This window comes from Peromyscus maniculatus, chromosome 8 (assembly GCF_049852395.1).
Source record: "Peromyscus maniculatus bairdii isolate BWxNUB_F1_BW_parent chromosome 8, HU_Pman_BW_mat_3.1, whole genome shotgun sequence".
NCBI lineage: Eukaryota > Metazoa > Chordata > Mammalia > Rodentia > Cricetidae > Peromyscus > Peromyscus maniculatus.
The window spans coordinates 13,280,538-13,302,122 of record NC_134859.1 but is presented as its reverse complement, the minus strand read 5'-3'; the positions used below and the strand labels follow the sequence as shown (position 1 = coordinate 13,302,122).

General features: G+C 50.9%; 2 protein-coding genes across 3 annotated transcripts; both read right to left on the bottom strand.

Moving 5' to 3' along the window:
• Positions 1-3,401: 3,401 nt before the first annotated feature.
• Msrb1 (methionine sulfoxide reductase B1) lies at positions 3,402-9,727 on the bottom strand. Of its 2 annotated transcripts, XM_006978903.4 has the most exons (5): positions 9,572-9,727; positions 6,696-6,844; positions 6,153-6,267; positions 4,249-4,280; positions 3,402-3,868 (listed from the first exon to the last, which is right to left on the bottom strand). In XM_006978903.4, exons 1-4 carry the CDS (start codon positions 9,624-9,626, stop codon positions 4,249-4,251), a joined length of 351 nt encoding a protein of 116 aa, XP_006978965.2. In that variant the 5' UTR covers positions 9,627-9,727; the 3' UTR covers positions 3,402-3,868. The 2 variants fall into 2 exon arrangements, with proteins under 2 accessions (XP_006978965.2, XP_076434156.1); XM_076578041.1 differs by lacking the exons at positions 3,402-3,868; positions 4,249-4,280 and adding an exon at positions 5,203-5,938.
• A 402-nt stretch (positions 9,728-10,129) lies between these two features.
• Rpl3l (ribosomal protein L3 like) lies at positions 10,130-20,526 on the bottom strand. Its single transcript, XM_006978904.3, has 10 exons — positions 20,414-20,526; positions 19,779-19,971; positions 15,494-15,662; positions 13,723-13,858; positions 12,324-12,510; positions 12,069-12,229; positions 11,791-11,892; positions 10,779-10,874; positions 10,458-10,577; positions 10,130-10,272 (listed from the first exon to the last, which is right to left on the bottom strand). The coding sequence occupies exons 1-10, from the start codon at positions 20,414-20,416 to the stop codon at positions 10,216-10,218; spliced, it is 1,224 nt and encodes a 407-aa protein (XP_006978966.1). The 5' UTR covers positions 20,417-20,526; the 3' UTR covers positions 10,130-10,215.
• Positions 20,527-21,585: the final 1,059 nt, after the last annotated feature.

The following is a 21,585-nucleotide window of genomic DNA, read 5'->3' as shown; positions in this document are numbered from 1 at the left end:
TTGTATCTTCATAGGTATTTCTTTCTTTAGGTTAGGAAAGTTTTCTTCTATGATTTTGTTGAATATATTTTCTGTGCCTTTGAGTTGGTATTCTTCTCCTTCTTCTATCCCTATTATTCTTAGGTTTGGTCTTTTCATGGTGTCCCAAATTTCCTGGACGTTTTGTGTTAGGACTTTTTTGTCTTTATTGTTTTCTTTGACTGACGAATCTATTTTCTCTATCGTGTCTTCAGTGTCAGAGATTCTCTGTTCCATCTCTTGCAATCGGTTGGTTATGCTTGTTTCTGTAGTTCCTGTTCGTTTTGTCAGGATTTCTATTTCCAGCATTCCCTCAGCTTGTGTTTTCTTTATTGTCTCAAATTCATTTTTCAGATCTTGGAATGTTTCTTTCATCTGTTTAATTGCTTTTTCTTGGCTTTCTTTGATTTCTTCCCATTTTTTGTTCGTTTTTTCTTCCATTTCTTTAAGGGAGTTTTTTATTTCCTCTTTAATGGAGTTTTTCATTTCCTCTTTAAGGGAAGTTTTTATTTCCTCTTTAAGGGAGTTTTTTATTTCCTCTTTAAGGAAAGTTTTTATTTCCTCTTTAAGGTAGTTTTTCAATTCCTCTTTAAGGAAAGTTTTTATTTCCTCATTGAGGGAATGTTTTATTTCTTCTTTAAGGGCCTCTATCATCTTCTTAATGTCATTTTTAGGGTTGATTTCTTCTGTTTCTTCTGTCATGGTATGTTTAGGTCTTGCAGGTGTAGAATCACTAGGTTCTGATGTTGCCATATAGGTCTTTATGTTGTTGCCTGTATTTTTGCACTGGCGCCTACTCATCTCTTCCTCTGTGAGGTGCAGGTGGTGTCTGTGTCTGAGAGTGCCTCTCTTGTTCTAATTTTTAGTCTTGGTTTAGTAGGGGTTCTTGGTTAAATTGGTGCTTTTGGGCTATTTCTTCAGGGGCAGCTGATTTCGATCGGTGAATTATATACTTATGATTCTGGTGATCTGGTTTGGTGTCTGGGTAGCGCCTTCTTCTGTGTTCTCAGGTCACTTTTTGTTCATTTGTCAACTCCTCAGCTGATCTTGTTTCTTCAGACTTTAAACTGTAGGCATCTGAATCCTCTCCCAGATGGGTTTCAGCTGAGCAGGGTAGTCTCACCAACACCTCCAAGTTGTTGGGTTTCACAGGATCAGCAGCTGGGCCCTGGGTTGTCCTCAGACGGAGTGTTCAGATTCGTTCTGGTTCTGACCCACGGAGATAGCTTCTTCCCCAGATGTTGGGGTTAGGGGCGTCCCTGTTCCAAGCTGTGTCTGCTTGTCTCCGTCCCTGGGCCTGTTTACCTCTGCGGTCCGCCGCCGGGCCTGTATGTCCCTGTCAGCTGCCGCTGGGTCTGTCTGCCTCTGGGGGCCGCCACCGGGCCTGAATGTCCCTGTCGGCCGCTGCACGTCTACCTCAGCGGGCTGCCGCTGGGCCCGTCTTCCTCCACAGGCCGCCGCCACAGGCCTACCTGCGTCTGCTTGTCTTCGCCGCCGGGCCTGTCTACCTCTGTGGACCGCCGCTGGGCCTGAATGTCTCTGCCGGCTGCCGCCGGGCCTGAATATCTCTGTCGGCTGCCGCCGCTGGGCCCGTCTACCTCAGCGGGCTGCTGCTGGGCCCGTCTACCTCTGCGGGCCGCCGCCGCAGGCCTACCTGCGTCTGCTTGTCTCTGCCGCCGGGCCTGTCTACCTCTGTGGGCCGCCGCTGGGCCTGAATGTCCCTGTCGGCCGCTGCCGCCGGGCCCGTTTACCTCAGCGGGCCGCCGCTGGGCCCGTCTACTTCTGTGGGCCGCCGCTGGGCCTGAATGTCTCTGCCGGCTGCCGCTGGGTCTGAATATCCCTGTCGGCTGCCGCCGCTGGGCCCGTCTACCTCCACCGGCCCCCGCCGCAGGCCTACCTGCGTCTGCTTGTCTCTGCCGCCGGGCCTGTCTCTTGTTTATTTTTATTACATGTATATGAGTGTTTTGCCTACATGTATGTGAACCATGTGCTTGTCTGGTGCCCATGGAGGTGAGAAGAGGGCACTGGATGCCCTGGACTTGTGGATGGTTGTAAGCCACCATGTGGATGATGGAAACCAAAACCAGGCCCCAACAGACTGCTTCTTTAGCACCCATCACCGCAGCCCCTCTGCTGGGCTACCAAAAGAAGAGCTCTTCCTCTAGCCTGGGTAGAAATGGTTGCAGGATCATCTGGAATTCACAGAGGTTGTGACAGTGAGGAGTCTGGTATAAACTGTTTCAAACACCTTTAGCTGAAGCTGAGCCTTCAGGAGCCGGAGCAATCAACTTTGATCATCCTGTAGCTTGCTCTTGACAGCCACAGAATGTTCAGGACAGCCAGTGCTGGGGTAAGGGTAGTCTGGCCGGCTGTCTGTCTGACAGTCCTTTTGCTCAAGGCAGCCAGGGTAGCAAGGGCGGGTCCCACAGCTGCCAATTAGGGAGCCAATTAGGAAAATTATGGGAACATGAACATCAGATGATGTACTTAGAATAAGGACTCATGGAGACACTAATAGTCGTTAACAGATTTTAACAGTGTTTAACACCTGCCCAGGGCCCAGGAGAGGAAGACGTGTGCGTGTAGTCAGTCTGCTGGAGGCTAGCGAGGGAGTCAGAGGTCCTGCACCAAGGTCTTACCTCCCCCTCACTATAGACACCCCAGAGCATGAATCTCCCCCGACATCAAGATTGGGGCCATTGAGGCCATTCAGAATGGCAAGCCCCAGCTGATCAGCAGATGGTATCACCAGAGAAGGCCCCACCTCCCTTTATTCCTAGGGGGATCTCAACAGTGGGCCAGACAGGCATGCAGCCAGTCTTATTCACAGGAAGACCCCAAGCCCAGAGCCCAGAGTATCTCCACACAAATGCTTCAAATCCTACAGTCCGGACCCCGCCTGACTCCTCCAAGCTTCAAGACCTTCCAACCTGACCTACATTGCCTTCCCACAGACAGGAATCCTCCTCTTGGCTCCAAGACAGGTGAGAAAGACCCATCTCTCCCTGAGGCTCTGGGCAGGTGTTAGCCATTGTTAAGGTTTGTGGGACCCTTTCCCTCCTACTGGGTGGCCTCATCCAAGTCTTTCTATGAGGGCTTATGTCTAGTCTTATTGCATCTTGCTATGCCTGTTGGTTGACATTACTGGGAGGCCTGCTCATTTCTGAAGGGAAATGGAGGAGCAGTGGATCTGAGGGGGAGGGGAGGTGGTGGTGATGGGGAACTGGGAGGAGGGGTGAGAGGGGAGGACGCAGTTGGAATGTACTGTATGAGAGGAGAATAAAGAAAAGAAGAACATTGTTTAAATCAAGTCAAGTGTGGTGGCACAGATACCTGTAGTCCTAGTTCAATCCCTGACACGACAACAAATAAATAAGTCAATGTAGCAACCAGCCAGGCTTCGTGTTTATTATTTCCATTTAATCATTCCAGAAAGGATTCAAGGTGAGGTGGGTTTCAGCGTCACCCATGCTCCCAAATGTCAAGAGCTTCCAAGCACATATTGTAAGGACAGTGGCTTTATCTTGGGAGAGGACACCCCTGCAGTCATGAACTGGACAGAGGGGTGAGAGATCAAGGCCCCTGTCAGGTAATGAGGCAACACTCACTTTCCCAAGTCAGAGTGAAACAAGATGGATCCAGATTGTGAAACAGAGCTCTGTTTTCTCTGCCAGAAGACAAGGGTCCAAGAGTCCAGGGCATTGGCAGCAGCTCACTCCCCTCCCTGAAGGTCACAGGTCATCACCACCCTGGCTGGCTTAGAAGGATTTAACCAGAGCAGATCATGCGGTGACCAAGGCTGGAGCAGCTGGCCAGGGCAGCCCCAAAGTCACTCCATCTCCTGCATAGCCTAGGGAGACAGGCACAAGCTTTAATGAGGGCCAGGGCCCACCCCCAGAACTGAGCCCCATGGGGCTGAGTGTGAACAGCCAAGGAGGTGGGCAGCAGGATGAGGGGGATTGGGTACAATGTCATTCAAAGATGAGCTAAACCCAGAGTCTCCTACAGACTCACAACAGCCAATGGCTTAGCCCCGTCACGGTGGAACAGTAGAAACTTTCCAAAAAGTGCTTCCTCTAAGGCGAGTCCATTCAGAGACAAGGCACTGGGAGCCTTCCTGATGCTCCAACCACCTCCTCCCAGCCCGCTAGTCTGAACGTCCAGGGTTCCGACACTAACGTGGGGCTGCCAGAAAGTGGGCGTGCCCATCTGGGAGGGAGAGCCGCTCACCTAGTGCCCCTGGGAGGCAGGAGCTTCTCTGTCTGGAAAAGAGAGAAGGAGAGGAAACACATCATCATTAACTCATGCTCCATCTGGGCGTGTGTGATGGCTCCTAACCGCAAGTCCAGCATTCCAGAGGCTGAGGCAGGAGGTTGGTTCAGGAGGCGCGATCAGGAAGGGCTGTATGTATGGTAAGCTCCAGGCCACTCTGGGCCACAGGGGACACTCTATCTCAAAAGTACTAAAACCTATTAGGAGACTGAGGCAGCAGATCTCTGTGAGTTCAAGGATTGCCAGGGCTATATAGCAAGACCCTGTCTTTAAAAATAAATAAATAGGGGGTTGGAGAAATGGCTCAGAGGTTAAGAGCACTGGCTGTTCTTCCAGAGGTCCTGAGTTCAATTCCCAGCGACCACATGGTGGCTCACAACCATCTGTAATGAGATCTGGCGCCCTCTTCTGGCATGCAGGCAGAACACTGTATACATAATAAATAAATAAATCTTTAAAAAAAATAAATAAAAATAAATAAATAAATAAATAAATAAATAAATAAATAAATAAATAACACCAGGGATAGGAAGGTAGTCCAATGAGTAAAGACACTTACCAACCAATCCTAACAACCTGAATTTGATACCCAGGTTGAAAGTGGAAGACTGAGAACTGATGCCCATAAACTGTCCTCTGACCTCCACACATGCAGTGGCATGTACACACCCACAAATACACTAAGTAAATCAATTAAAATGTACTTTTGGCAGGGGGCTGGAGATATGGGCTGCTCTTCCAGAGGACCCAGGGTCCATGCCCAGCACCCACATGGCTAACACCATCTTTAACTCCAGTCCCAGGATCCGATGCCCTCTTCTGGCTCCTTGGGCACTGTACACATGAGCTGCACAGAAGCACATTCAGGAAAACACCCATATACATAACATAAAAATAAAGGGAGAGCTAGGCGGTGGTGGCGCACGCCTTTAATTCCAGCACTCGAGAAGCAGAGGCAGGCGGATCTCTGATCTCAGAGTTTGAGGCCAGCCTGGTCTACACAGCAAGTTCCTGGATAGTCAAGGCTACACAGAGAAACCCTGTCTCCAGAAAATGAATGAATGAATGAATGAATGGAGGAAAATGTACTTTTTCTGAAAAGCACTAAAACCAAACAACAAAAATCATGATTCAGACTCCAGGACAGCTGAAAGGCCCCTGGAGCCAGCTTAAGGAAGTCTGCACATGGTTCATTTTCTGAGCTCTACAGGAGAAACCACAGTCTCCTCTTCCTTCACCAGACACAGAGAAGAAAAGAGGACAACAGGACACAAATATCACCCTAGCTCAGTGTGCCCCCGGCCCTTCCAGACTGCTCACTAACCCCACAGTACAGGAATGGCCGCCGTTATTTGACAGCTCGATTTTACAGATCAAGAAACTGGATAAAGGGTCTGGCCACTACTAAAAAGGTTGATATAGGAGCAGTTTTATTGAGTTGTTACTATGCGCTAGGCCCCGGAGGTACCATATGACATTCAGTTGTCCTTAGCAGCCTTGTGATAGAAAATATGTTACCATGGCCACTATGTAGAGAGTGACAGGCACTCAGGTTCAGAAGCAAGCCTTTGGTCATACAGCCCAGGTCCTCAGCCGTCACCCACCCCTACATCCAACTGAAGATTCCAGGCACATGGAAAGGCCAGGCCTACAGAGAAAACCATATATGCCACAAACTCCCTGAGATGTTCCCATATGAGACGCCCTGGACATTTGCCCCCAGTCCTGTACCTCGGCCAGCTTTTGAGGTGCCATTGGTAAGTGCATTTTGCCACAGCCAGTAGACATGCATACACAGCATGCCTCCCTGCCGCACTTCCCTCAGTTACAACAGGTTGTCTCCAGATGCTAGCGGTGCTCACCTTTAGGGACGAACTTCAGTGAGCTGCTAAATATTCAGAATCGGGATTGTCCCCGCTTGGGGCCATCATTCAGGAACTCGTGGCCCAACCCATTGCCACACTTGCCACAGGACACCTGGGGAAACCCAAACACAGTTAGTCACCCTGTGTGGTGGTGACGCTTCCACCATCTGCCTGCTTCCCAAGCTAACTCTAGCTCTGAGGGGTGGGCCCTGCGAAAGGAAGCTATCCTAACGCTCACGTTCTCTCAAAATACAAGCACTCTCAAAATCCAGGTGTGGTGACTCACGCCGTAGTCCTAGCACTCAGAAGGCAGAGGCAGGTGGATCTCTGAGTTCGAGGCCAGCCTGCTCTACAGAGTTCCAGGACAGCCGGGCTACACAGAGAAAGCAGTGTCTTAAACAACAACAACAAATCTTGGTGTGCCAGCACCCCAGCTGAAGATGGAGACCTCGAATAACCACATGAGGGAGCAAAGGAAGACAAGTGTAACCAGTCCCAAGACCCTCCCTGGCCAGCACTCACCGGGGCTATCACACCCACCTTTAAAGCTTCAGGTCGGTTTTTCTCAGGGCGCTTGGTCACACTGTCTGCATGGATGGTTTCAGTGAATGCTGGCCATGGGGAAGAGTGTGCATACTTTGAGCGACTGGAGAACAACTCATAGCCACACTTGGCACACACATAGACACCTGTAGCAGAGGAAGAACACAAGCAGAGACATTCATCAGCTGCGTCTGTCTGGTGCAAGTTTTCTTGACCTCGGACCCAGGAAATGACGTCACTAGCACTGCTCCCATTGTGGCAGTAGACCACACACCATCCCCATACATCCCCTGCTTATAGCCCATTGATGGCTCTGGGAGACCTAGCAAAGCCTGGCTGAGTTACAAGAGACCAGGAGTCACTCTTGGGGCTCATCTCCTACTCTCAGTGGCCCTGTGATGGGAAATCTTGAACATTTTCATTCAATTGTTTAGTTTTGGATGCTTTAAAAGACTCTTTTTTTTGTTTGTTTGTTTGTTTGTTTTTGTTTTTCGAGACAGGGTTTCTCTGTGTAGCTTTGTGCCTTTTCCTGGAACTCACTTGGTATCCCAGGCTGGCCTCAAACTCAGAGATCCGCCTGGCTCTATCTCCCAAGTGCTGGGATTAAAGGCGTGCGCCACCACTGCCCGGCTAAAAGACTCATTTTTATTTTACGTGTATGAGTGTTTTGCCTGCATGTATATCTGTGTACCACATATATGCAGTGCCCACAGAAACCAGAAGAGACCAGAAGAAAGGGCCAGATTCCCTGAGACTGGAATAAACTATCATGTAGGTGATGAGAATGAAACCCAGGTCCTCTGGAAAAGCATGTTCTTAACACTGAGCCATTTCCAGCCCCCTTGGGGCTTTTGTTTTGTTTGTTTTGAGACAACATCTTGTGCCTGTTAGTTTCTGTCAACTTGTAACAAACTAGAGTCACCCAGGAAGAGGGACTCCAGCTGAGAACTTACCTAGATCAAACTGGTCTGTGGGCATGTCTATGGGGACATTTTCTTAATTTTGATTGATGTGGGAGGGCCTAGCTCACTGTGGGCAGTGCCATCCCTAAGCAAGTGGGTCTAGGCTGTATTAGAAAGGTAGCTAAGCTGGGTGGTGGTGGTGGTGGTGGTGGTGGTGGTGGTGGTGGTGGTGGTGGTGGTGGTGATGGTAGTCGCCGGCTGCAGCGGCGCTCCAGAGCATGCCTTTAATCCCAGCACTCAGGAGGCAGAGGCAGGTGGATCTCTGTGAGTTCCAGGACAGCCAGGGAAATTACAGAGAAAGCCTGTCTCAGAAAAAAAAAAAAAAAAAAAAAAAAAAAAAAAAAAAAAAAGGAAGGAAGGAAGGTAGCTGAGCAAGCTAGGGTACCAAGCCAGTAAACAGCATTTCTTTGTGGTCTCTACCCATTTCCTGCCTCCAGGTTCCTACCTTGGCTTCCCTCAATGATGGACCTTAACTTGCAAACTGAAGTAAACTCTTTCTTCCTCTAGACAGGTTTTGGTCAGTGTTTTATCACAACAGAGAAACAATCTAGAACAAGTCTCACACTGTAGCCCAGGCTAGCCTGCAACGTGTAATCCAGGCTGGCCTCAAATTTAAGGCAATGCTTCTGCCTTGAGCCTCCTCTACCCTGGGATTACAGGTGTGAGCCATACGTGGCTGACATTTCCATTTATGGGCAAGAAGATGGGAGGTTGGTGATGCCAACACACAAGAAGGTATGTGGCCAAGAGAGACCGCTAAATACCGGACTATAGCCTTCCGCTACCCCTGGAAGGCCCCTCACACTGCCAGTGTAACCATTTGGTCCCCTCTCTCCTCAAGTAAGCATCCCTGCTACTCCACAAAGTTTTAAATTGGATACCGAGTCATGGGCCTGCTCTCTGAGCAGGAGTAGACTGGCCCTAGGGAACAGTCTTCCAAGCCAAATAGGGAACCCCAGAAAAACAACTGCTGGGAAGAGAGGTTTCAACCTGTCCCCAAAAGACCACATGAGTGGAAAGAGTAGATAAGGTTGCCAAACTGAATTGCCTAACTGTTTGAAAGGCAAAAAATCGGAACTTGCCAGGTACTGAATCACATCACCCACCACCACTTGAGTTCCTGTTCAGTCTGTATCAGGAACTAGAGAGGAAGCAAAACACAGTGAAGTGTCCAGTTTGCCAGGGCAGCCCGAAGGCAACTGGGGTGCTGCAGTCAAGAGGGACTCAAGGGAGGCCTCTGCCCAGTGACCTGTATTACAACTGGCTTAGACAGATGCCCAGAGTCACAGCTCAGCCCTCCAGAGGACTGACATCTAACAGATCCCGCCCCAGGAACGCCAATGCCATAGTTTTACCAAATTAGTCCAATATCAGCAGAACCCAGTAAGCAGGGGACTCACTGGAATCTCTAACAGCCTGGGTGCGGTAGCCCAGGCTGTACTGGCTACACTTTATTGACGCTGGTAAGGACCCACTGACACCTAACTCAGAGGACAGGGAGAGACCTGAGCCGGCAGATTCGGGACTGAACAGAAAGTGCAGAGCTTGCCCACTCATCCACGTGAGTCCGGGAAGGAACACAAACAGGGCAAACTCCAACGCGGACCTTGGATCACATATCCCCATCGTTCCGCTCCAAAGTTCGACCACTCTGAAACCACACGGGTAGGTAGCACCCCAAAGCACTCGGCCCAGAGGATCCCCAGAGAGATCTACACTGAAGTTCAAGGCCTGTCATCCTCGAGAACAGAGAATACCGGAATGCCCCGTCTCCTCTCAAGTCCTCCTGCTCCCCAGTGCCCTCGCCAGCCCCTCCTCCGAGTCCTCAGCAGCCACGATCGCCCCATCCTGGCTCAGGGACTCCACCACCATCCAGAAGGCGATGCCTGCTTTTAATGCCACAGGCTGTACCTGGCTCGAAGTGATTCTGGAAAACCTCGCCTCCCAAGAAGCTGCAGAACGACATGGCCGCAATGGGACAGGCCAATGTACCCCGCCGGGACTCCTCAAGCCCTCAGTCTCGACTCCAGCCCGCCCCCTCCCCAATGACCAATCACGTAGCGGTTTGCTCTAAGCCACGCCTCTAGAGAAGCCGAGTCTCTCCAGGATTTTCCACTACTCGCCTTCTAGAAGCCCCGCCCTCGACGAGTCTCTCCTCCGCTAGGCCCTAAACCCCACCCATCCAACCAATCCCTCCCGGGAACCAGGGTCCCACTTCCGCCCCCAGAAGGCCCGGCCCGGGAGCCTCTTCCGCGGAGCGCGTCTCCTGCAGCAGAGGCCAGCACTCGGGCAGTTTCAGTAGAGCTGCTAGACCACAGGCCCCCGGGGTAATGGCGCGGAACTGGAGTGGAGGCACATCCACCCAGCTGCATCCCTAGCCCGCCCTAATCCGGCGGTAAACCTGGCGCCCTGAGATGTCGGCCCGCCTTTTGGCGCCCCGCGCCCCACTCCGCAACCTCTGAACCAGGCTTAAAGAGTTGCCTCAGGACTTTATTAGACAAAAAGGACAGGACAGGCAGCAGGAGCACGCCCAAGTGTGCTCCATTCCAGGCATCTTATACGTTTCCCGAGGTCTCCGGCTTCTCTTTGTCCAGATGCTTCTTTTGCGGGCCCTGGTTAAGGGAGGGGGACAGGAGGATCGTTAGTCACAGAGTCAGTCAAACACCGCCCACGACCGTCACCAGGGCTACCCAGGGCCTGCTCTACGAGCCCCTAAAAGCACCCTTCTTCCAGTTCCTCTCCGAAACAAGCGGGATACGGAGTTTTGAGACCCAGAGAACAGGTGGGACCAGCTCACCATGAAGGCCCTCTTCTCCTGCGCTGTTTGGAAGCGTCCGTGGCCAAACTTGGAAGTGGTGTCAATGAACTTGAGCTCGATATTCTCCAGAGCCCGGCGGCTGTGGTGCACCAGGAGGGACTGGGAATCCAAGAGAGATGTCAAGGGTGGAGAGCCCCAACTCCTGTGAGCTCCAGCCCACACCGAGAAGGACTCAGTGGCTCGCTCGCTCCTGCCAGACCCCTTCCTTGATTCTCCCACCAACCCAGCCCACCACGGAGCAGGCTAAAGGACTGAACAGGCAGCTGGAGCCCACTAACCAGCTTGCCTTGCGGCACTCACCTTCCTCAGTGTGATCACCCGCTTCTTGGTACCTGCAATGCAGCCTTTTAACATGACGAAGTCATTGTTCACTTCCCCGTAGTGGGGGAAGCCACCCTACAGGGAGACAGAGCAAATCAAGCCAGATACAGGGCAGACAGTTAGGGGGCCGTGAGATGAAGGAGCCCCATGCCAGACCCCAGGGTTCAGGAACAATGCCTCACACTGGCTCACTCCAGGGCAGCAGCATCTGAGCCACATACTAAGTATTCTTCCTGTCTTATATCACTTAACAATATGCCTTTTTGTGGGGGACACTGGGGCTCAGAAGTTTGGGGATGCTGGGCATGGTGGTGTAAACCTGGAAATCCAACACTTGAGGCAGCAATCCGGCAGGATCACGTAAGAGTTGAAGGCTAGCCTGGGTAACAGTGAGTCCCCAGCTCGGTTGAAAGAATGCTAGTCTAGCACCGAGCATGCACGAGGCCCTATGTTCGATCCTGAGCACCACATTAGAAAACAGGGTGTTAGTTGGTCATGGTGGAACACACCTTTAATCCCAGCACTTGGGAGGAGGCAGGAGGACCTCAGAGTTCAAGGCCACCCTGGTCTACAGAGCAAGTTCCAGGACAGACAGGGCTATACAGAGCAAAAAATAGGGTGTGTGTCATACCCATATGCTCTCAGCACTCAGATGGGAAAAACAGGAGGATGGGAATTTCAAGGTCATCCTCAGCTATATATAGGGAGTCGGAGGCCAGCATGGGCTACTGCTGTATGCATTTCTCCTCTCTGCAGGTATGAAGGGTGCAGGAACAAACAAGAATTGGGGCTTCCGAGTGCTTGTTCATATCATATTCTATCAGGCCTCCCATCACTGACCTCCGGCCAAGACCCTGACTCTAGTGGGGGAGGGGCCACTATCCAGTTGTGGACCATAGATAATGGAACTCTTGCCGCAGAATAGCACCCAGGTAGGGCCTGCCCCCAGCTCCCACTAGACCCCATTTGTAGCCTGGCCATCTCGCCTCACCAATGGTGTGATCGACTTGTCAGTTATATCATAGCTGGTGGACGCATTGTTTTTGACCATCTTCCCATCTTCCATGTGCAGCCCCCGGCCAATTCGGTAGATCTACCAGGAAAACATCAGTAGGGGCCAGAGGTGGGTTTTGGGCCAGAAACATGGCCGCGCACACACACCCCCAGCACAGATGCTCAGACTCTGGAACTAGTAATGATATTTCTTGAACCCCGTCAGTGTTTGAGTCACGCCATCCCACTAGAGACCCCTCGGAGCTACAGACACACCTTCTTGTTCAGCTCTGTGCGGTGGTGGTAACCCTTCTGCCCAGCCCGGGCGATGGAGCAGCCTACTCGGGCAGGGTGCCAGGCACCAATGCAGGCCACCTTGCGCAGGCCTTTGTGGGTCTTCCTCGGCAGCTTCTTGGTATGCCAGCGGCTAGTGACCCCTGTAGGTAGGAAGGGCTGGAGGCTAAGAGGCCACTCTAGCCCCCCCCCCCAAAAACAGTCTTCCCTGGAGCTACCGTCTGTACCAGGCCCTACCTTTAACACCCCGGCCTTTGGTGACAGCAATGACATCGATGACCTCGCTCTGGCTGAACACACTGTGTACAGGCACCTGCTTCTCCAGCCGTGCCTGAGCCCAGGCCACCTTCTCGGCCACAGTCCCACCGTTCAGCTGAATCTCCATGATGTGGGCCTTCTTCTGCCGAAAGGGCAGCAGCTTCATCTGCAAGACACAGCAGGGAGGTCAGTTCACAAGCCCCACGCGCCTGCAGGAGGCTAGCCCACTGGTAACCTGAGGTCTTCCCCACGTGTATGTATTCACAGACATTACTGTGTGCCTGCCACACGCTGGCTGCCGTAGGTACAGCACAGATTGAGGCAGACAGCGTCCCATATCTCAGGGAGTCCCACCATCTCCTTTGAGGACAGATAAAAAGCCAAGTAAACTCTTGGAGAGGGCTCGGTGTTCCAATAAATGACGGGCAGCTCTCAGGTAGAACAGTCGGGGAGGGCCTCTCTGAGGAAGTGACCATTAACAGCAAAAAGTCTCTAGGCAAAGATGCGAGTGAGTTTGTGAGGCAGAAGCAGCATGTGAAAAGGCCCTGTGTCAGGAAAGACGTTGGAAGGTTGATGGGACAATCTGGCCAGATGAGAGCTGGAGGGTGCCGGAGCCAGGCAGGTGGAGGACTGGGCTCCAACGTTCTCCCAACTCTAAGTTGCTAACTAGACCGTTCAACAATGCTCTGGCTGCTGTCAGCATCACAGGCTAAGAGGACATACAAGTGGAAAGACACCAGCTAGATCACAGCATAGTGTTCGGAAAGTATTTGCAAAGCTCCTATTGTATACCAGGCTTGTGTTAAGCCCTGGGCCCACAGGGGAATTGGATGAGTGTGACCCCTGCCCCCATGGCCCCTAGAGGTCAAACTGGTATAGATCAAGCCCTGACTTGCTTACCCGTGAGCTGCAGGCATGAGTGTAACAAGAGCCTGTGTTCAGAGAGCAGGGAGGTGCCCAGGAGGAGTGGGGACAGGGTTGCTGCTGGGGAATACTTCGCTGAAGACAAGATGCATAGGAAAATTCTAGAATGACTGTTCTGGTTAAATTTCAGTCACCATCAAGCTGGACCCCAGGTACAGCCAATTCTCCATGCTGGACTTCTGGCTGAAGACTCGAGCCTTTCAGGACATTTGGGTACCTGAGTTGTCTATGGGACACTCTAGCTGTTGATGACACTGACATGAAACATCTCGTGCCAGTGACCTCTCAACTCTGGGACAAGAGTGGCTAGGGAGGTAGCCAGCCAGATCTTGAGCCCGTTCCCAGGGCTGCTGCTATTTTTGAGCTGACATTTGTCAGAGCACTTCATTTGGAGGTGGGGGATGGGAGGAGGCACCCGAAAGTTGGATGGGCTGAAGATGGGGGCTGGACTGACCTGGGTGTGGACAATGACCCGAATGACCTTGCAGTACTTCTTCATGGCGGCAAAGTCTTTCTGGAGCTGCTTCTTGCCGCTGGAGTCTCGCCACCTCTTGCAGGCTTTGGTGAAGGCTTTCTTCTTACTCTTGTGCCTGAGTCACACACAGAGTGCTCAAGCCCCAGCCGGGGAGCTCCTGCATCGCCCTGCCTGCCTCACCCTACCTGCAGCCCACCAAGCAAGAGCCCTGGCCTAGGACCTCCCTCAGAGCCTGGGATGTTCCCAGTCACCATTCCTAATCATTTTCTCTCCCTCCCTGCCTCCCTCCCTGCTTCTCCTCTTTCTATGTGTGTGGGTGTGGGTGTCTCAAGAGGGTCCCACTATGTCACCCAGGCTGGACTAATACTCCTGATCCTTGTAAAGTATTGGGGTTTTACAGGCATGTGCCCAGCAATAATTTCTATTTAAAAACCGCTAATGCCTCCTTCAGACACCGTGAGCAAATGCTGTGCCTCCAGTTAGGCAGACACCCTTCCCAACCCTCACTGGGGCTCTAGAAGGTAGGAAGAATGATGAGCCCTATCCTAGAGATGAAGAGGCCACAGTTCCCAGAGGCTAAACTCTGGATGAAGAGCAAATTCATGATACAAACAGTAAAAACAGCATCCTTGATGCTCACCAGTCACTTGGGGGGTGGGGGGAGCGGCGGCGGCACTCTACACCCTTCACCTACCCATGGCATGCAAGGGACTCAGATGTCAGCCAACTCGCCCTTGGTCATACAGTCCTGCACCGATGCTGAGGCTCCTGTTCATTAATTCCCACAGAAGGTGAGGGCTGGGCCCACGTCTCCATAAGATATTGAAGGAATGAAGTTCCCCAGACAGGGAGGTGGGCCTTCCCTTTCAAGACTTAGTTCCACAGAAGGTCAGAGGCCTAAAAAGGCCAGTGTATGTGTGGTGGTGGTGGTGGTGGTGTTTTGTTAGTCTTTCGAGATAGGGTTTCTCTGTGTAGCCTTGGCTGTCCTGGAACTCACTCTGTAGCCCAGGCTGGCCTCGAACTCACAGAGATCCGCCTGCCTCTGCCTCCTGAGTGCTGGGATTAAAAGAGTGTGCCACCTTGCCCAGCACTGTAAGAACTTCTTAGTTGGCTGTTTTTCTTTTTACTTTGGCTTCTAGTACACGCAGGTCAATTCTGAAATTTCATCAAATTAGCCCCATGAATATAATAACCCTGATGATTTTAAATTTTGGATGCTTTTTCTTAAAAATTTATTTATTTATGTATACAGTGTTCTGCCTGCATGTATTCCTGCAAGTCAGATCTCATTACAGATGGTTTTGAGCCACCATGTGGGTGCTGGAAATTGATCTCAGGACCACTGGAAGAACAGCTGGTGCTCTTAACCTCTGAGCCACCTCTCCAGCCTGATTTTAAATTTTTTTACACTTACTTTTATACATAGTGTGTACATGTGTACAAACACCATACTGCACACGTGGGGTGGTCAGAGGACAACTCAAGAGCCGGTTCTCACCTCCCCCACCCCCGCCCTATCCTGGAGATCTACACAGGTTGGCAGGCTTGGCAGCAAACCCCTGAGTCACCCCGCCAGCCCAGCCCTGAAGATCTGAATATTCGATTCCTCCCATGTCTGGATCCCAGGGTCCTCTCCAGCTCTCTAATCCTCCTTCCTGTCTTGCTGAGCTGAAGGCACCGTACATACTCTCCGCCTGGGCGAGGCCCCCCTCCCTTCACTGCTCCAGCCCAGCTGGAGCTAGGCTCTCACCAATCCTTGTAGAAGCGTCGGCGGCACTCATCACTGAGATGTTCGGCAAAGATGGTCTTGAAGCTCCGCAGACCTCGGGGAGTGGCCACGTAGCCCACCACGCCCACCACCACCAACGGCGGTGTCTCCACAATTGTCACAGCTTCTACCTCCTCTCGCTTGGAAATTTCTGTTTAGACCAAGGAATGAGAGTTGAGGAGACCTTGTCAGCCTCCCCAATGGGGAGGGGAGCAAGAGGACCAACTACTCAGGCTGCCCAGCTGACTGCAGTTAGACCACCATAATCTTATTTTACTTTTAATAATTCTAAATATAATGTCATAAGCACTAGGCAAACCTAGAAACCCATCATTTCATGGATAGTCTTAGGCTGCCATGGGTTTCATCATGGGGTTTTGTTTTATTTAGGTTTATTTTGAAGGAGAATCTCCTGTAGCCCAGGCTGGCTTTGAACTTGCTATGTAGTTGAGGACAGCCTTGAATTTGTGATCCTCCTGCCCTGACCTCCCAAGTGTTGGGATGATGGGCATCGGCCACCATGCTCAACTGAAATATATGTTCTCAAAATGAAAGAGGGAAGGAAACTGGAAGAAAGGAGAAAGAAGCAAGGAGAGAAAGAGAGACAGGGAAGGAGAGAGAAGGAAGGGAAAGAGGAAGAGAAGGAAGGAATAAAGGAAAGAAAAGAGGGAGATGGAGATGGAAAGAAGGAAGGAGAGAGGGAGAGCGAGGGCGGGAGAGCCGAGACAGCAGGAGAGGAAAAACCAGGCACAGAGGAGAGCGGAAGCAGCGAAGGTGGCCCTGCACACCTCTGCACAGGAAGGAGGGAGGGGGGCTTCTCTGTAGTGGGAGGGTAGAGAACAGAGCATTGCTAAGGGCTGGAGAGGGCCAGAGGGGATGTGGCTATCTCAGGACAGCCTAGGGCACACCAGGGTAGGGGTGCTGGGCATCTGGACTAGGTAGTGTGGTGTACTAGTTTCCTCTCAGATCAGTGGCTCTCAGCCTTCCTAATGCTTCCACCCTTTAATGCAGTTCCTCAGGTTGTGGTGACCCCCCCATAAAATTGTTTTCCTTGCTACTTCATAACTGTAATTTTGCTACTGTTGCGAATTGTAACTATCTGATATGCAGGGTATCTGACATGCAACCCCTGTGAAAGGGTCGTTTGACTGCCAGAGGGGTCAAGGCCCACAAGTCTAGGACCACTGTCCTAGGCTAAAACCTTCCATTTTGGAGCCAGGAGGTGGTGGTGCACGCCTTTAATCCCAGCACTCAGGAGGCAGAGGCAGGAGGGTCTCTGTGAGTTCAAGGCCAGCCTGGTCTACAAAGTGAGTTTCAGGCAGCCAGAATTGTTACACAGAGAAACCCTGTCTCAAAAAAAAACAACAAAAAACCTTTTGAGAGCTGGGTAGGGTGTTGAATGCCTTTAATCACAGCACTAGGAGCCAGGTTGACTTCAGATTTCAAGGCCAGCCTGGTCTACAGAATGAGTTCAAGGACAACTAGGGTTACACAAAGAAACATGTCTCAAAAACAAAACAAAAACCCAGGTAGAGGGAAACTTTTTTTTTCTTTTTTGTTGGTGTTTTGAGACAGTGTTTCTCTGTGTAGCCCTGGCTGACCTGGAACTTGCTTTGCAGACCAGGTTGGCCTCAAACTCAGAGATCCTGCTCCCTCTGCCTCCCGAGTGCTAGGATTAAAGGCATGTGCCACCATGCCCAGCTCAGAGGTCAACTTCTTAAGACAAGATATTTACCTCCAACCCAGCCATAAAACCTTAGATGTACGATGCTGTCCTACCTGCAAAACACACCAGGGCAATGGTGGCACCAAGCCTGTGGGATGGCCAAGCAATGTCTGATTTGACTTAAAACCCACTCCACTAAGCCGGGCGGTGGTGGCACACACCTTTAATCCCAGCACTTGGGAGGCAGAGGCAGGTGGATCTCTGTGAGTTCAAGGCCAGCCTGGTCTATAAAGCGAGTTCCAGGAAAGGAGCAAAGCTACATAGAGAAACCCTGTCTCGGGAAAAAAAAAAAAAAAAAAAAAAGACCCACTCCACTAGATGGAATCCATACCTGACACTTGCCAGAGTGACCAAGAACCAGAGACTAGACAGCCCAGGGACCTAGGTAAAATCAAATACTACTGATAAAAAAAGAAAAAAAAGGAGCTGAGCCGGACAGTCGGACAGTGGTGGCACATGCCACATGGTAGGCAGATCTCTGCAAGTTCGAGGCCAGCCTGGTCTACAGAGTGAGTTCCAGGACAGCCAGGGCTACACAGTGAAATCCTGTCTCAGAAAACACACACACACACACACACACACACACACACACACACACACTGCTCTTTCAGAAGATCCAAGATCCAAGTTTGGTTCCTAGCACACACGTTGGCTGGCTTAGTGTTTCCTGTTGCTGTAATAAAACCTCATGACCAAAGTAACTTGGGAAAGGAAGGGTTTATTTTGACTTACAACTCTCAGGTCATATTCCATCTCTGAGGGAAGTCAGAGTAGGAACTCAAGCAGGACAAGAATCTAGAGGCGAAAACAGAAACGGAGGCCATGGAGGAGTGCTGCTTACTGGCTTGCTTCTCTGCCTGTTCTTTTATAGCACCCAGGACCACCAGTCTAGGGATGGCACTGCTCACAGTGAGCTGGGCCCTCCCACATCAATCATTAATTTTTTTAAAATACACCACAGGCCATTCTTATGGAGGCTTTTTTTTTTTTTTCAGTTAAGGTTTTCTCTTCCCAAATGACACTAGCTTGTGTCAATGTGACATAAAATTAGATAGCACAACCACCTTTAATTCTAGATCCAGGATCTCTAACACCCTCTTCTGGTCTCTGTGAACTTGCACTCATGTGCTCATACTCCCATACAAACATACACACATGCATAATTAAAACTGAGTCTGCTAACAGCAAACCAAGGTAAACAGTATAAAGGATTGAACTATATCTTGTGGGACAAAACTTTTTCTGGGGACACTACGCTCACATTACTCCACAACAGATCAAAGTACGGATACTACCAAAGTCCAACTTGGTGGACCAATGAATTGTACTGGGGTTACTTACAGGAATATGGGTGAGGGGTCACTTACAGGAGCAGAAATGACTCAAAGACAGCTGCATCACCAAAGCCCACTCCAGCATGGGTGACAGGTGGCCAAAGCTGGAAACCTGGAGCATACCACACAGCCCACAGGCAGCTCAGCATGTTGGAGTGTCCTTCCCAATTGACTCTAGTCTTTTGTTTTGTTTGTTTTTCGAGACAGGGTTTCTCTGTGTAGCTTTGCACCTTTCCTGGATCTTGCTCTGTAGACCAGGCTGGCCTCGAACTCATAGAGACCCGCCTGCCTCTGCCTACCAAGTGCTGGGATTAAAGGCGTGCGCCACCACCGCCTGGCCTTGACTCTAGTCTAAAGCACATTCTCATCTTAACCTCTTCCAGGCAGCTCCACAGCTTCCTGCTTCTTCCAGACGTCCGAGAGTTTTCTTTGTAGGTTAGCTCTGCCCCTCTGAAGGGGGATGCTCAACTTTTATTGCTTACTCCTGCAGGGAGGGGCATAGTGAATCTGGTCGATTTCTCGGACTTTCTTGAACTATTTTGAGTTGTTTACCTTCCTGCTTAAGGGGTTTCCCTGCAGGATGGAACGTCTGTCACAAAGCAATCCACATCTGTAACCTAGCTCTCCTAAAATATGTGTTCTAAAGTCCTATAGACAGACACTACACAGGAGGCTTTAAGAAAGATGGGGTAACCCAATTTCTAAATGTCTGTTATATTATTTTCAGCAATACTGGGAATTGAACCTAGGACTCTGAGCATACAAGATAAACATTCTACTACTGAGCCACATCCCCAAATCTTTTTTTAACCTTTATTTTGAGACAGAGGCTAACTAAGTTACTCAGGCTGGCCTTGAACTTGTGATCCTCCTGCCTCAATATCCTAAGTAGCTAGGATTACGGTCCTGCGCCCCACGAGGGTGCCCACTTTGAATGCCAGTAGCTCCACTCACTAACTACCTGGGACCACTTCCCTAGCCTCTCCATGCCTCAGCTGTCAGAAACCCCTCTCTCCAGGCAGTGCTCATGGCCAGGGCTGGACGAAGTTCTGCACGGATCCTGCCTGTCCTAAGAGCAATCCCCACGCACAGGACATCATCTTTTCTGGGACTGTGGCTCCACTTGGACCACAAGAACAGTTTCTGGCTCCTATCATCTGCAAGATTCCATGCCCCACTCTGCCTCGCGTCCCCCTCAGTGACTCACTGAGTCCAGGGCGGTGCACTTCTCGAAGGGTGTGGGTCATGCCAGCCTTGTAGCCCAGGAAAGCCGTGAGGTGCACAGGCTGGCTGGGGTCGTCCCGAGGCCAGCTCTTCACCTTGCCTCTATGCCTCCGGCTCCTCTTGTGGGGCAGGAAACCCAGGTGTCCATGTCGAGGGGCAGAGAACTTCCGGTGGGACTAGGGGTAAGAGAAAAGGAGTTCAGAACTGGGGTCTCCCTAGGGGTGGCTTCAGGATGATCCAGTCGACTCAACATCCCCAAATACAATGTGGGCTAGAGGCCTGAGGGAGAGATCCAGGGGGTCCTCAGTGCTACCTCATCCATCTACAAAAGAACAGAATGCAGATGATGTAGAGGCTAAGGATGGGGTCTCTACAACCTCGGGTTTCCTGCCCTTGTGAACTCGACCTGGCAAGACCTGGATGGGTCCAAGACAGTAAGGGAGTATGTCCGGAGCAGGTGGCTACTGTGACCTCTCCTCCTCACGCCCCCTCTAGGCCCAAAAGCATAGCCCTGGCCCTCTGCTCTCTCTTCAGACCCATTCCTCACAGCTCCAGGACTGTCCCTTCCCCCTCCCCTGGAATGCCAATTTGTTCAGGGTGCAGCCCCAGCCCACTGACCATGGCCGGTCCCTGCAGGTCAGGAAGGGGCCTCCCCACCAAGCACCAGAGGTCGAATGACAGGGCCAGAACACTCAACTGCCAGATCCCAGATTTAGCACCTGGCAGGCTCCTTGGCTGGCTCCTGTAGCCAGCATGGCCACTGGTGCCAGGAACAAACCTAGGAGGGGCATCAGATGGGCATTGAATGGGCAGCCTGCAGTGGTAAGAACACCTGGGACCAGGGATGGCATTTTATCTTCCATGGTCCTGGGGACTGGGTGGTGACTCTTCAAGAACAGGACCACTGTGACGGAAGGAGGGGTCCTCTCCTCAGGCCACAGCCAGAAGGAAAATCTGAGTCTGGGAAGGAGGTCTCCTGCCCTGAGAGTTGTAAGCTAGAGTTCTCTGTTGCTGCAATAAAAACACCATGATTGATTCTGGAGTGATAGCTCAGCAGTTAAGAGCACTGACTTCTCTTTCAAAGGACCCAAGTTCAATTCCCAGCACCCACATGGTGGCTCACAACTGTTTGTAACTCCATTTCCTGGGGATCTGACATCCTTTTCTGACCTCGGGCAAAGACATACATGCAGGCAAAACACTCATACACAAAATAAATTTAAAAACCTCTAAGGCATTATAATTAAAAGCAACTTGAGGAGGAAAGCATTTATTTGGCTTACAAGACTTGATCACAGTCCATCATTGAGGGAAAGTGAGGCAGAACTCAAGTCAAAAATTTGAAGGCAGAAATTGAAGTAGAAGCTGGGCGCATGCCTTTAATCCCAGCTTCTTGAGAGGCAGAGGCAGGCAGATCTCTGTGAGTTTGAGGCCAGCCTGGTCTATAGAACTAGTTCAAAGACAGCCAGGGCTACACAAAAAGAAAGAAACTGAAGTAGAGGCCTGAAAGAATGCTGCTCACTGACTTGCTCTTCATGGCTGAGTCAGCATGCTTTCTTATAGAACCCAGGACCACCCACAATAGGCTGGACCATCCCACATCAGTTATTAATCAAGAAAGTGCCCTACAGGCTTACCTACAGGCTAATATGATGAAAGCATTTTCTCAGTTGAGGTTCCCTCCTCTCAGATGACTCTGGCTTGTGTCAAGTTGACAAAAAAAAAAAAAAAAAAAAAAAAAAAAACTAGCCGGAACAGCCACTTGAATGAATTTGGTTTCATGTTTCTTT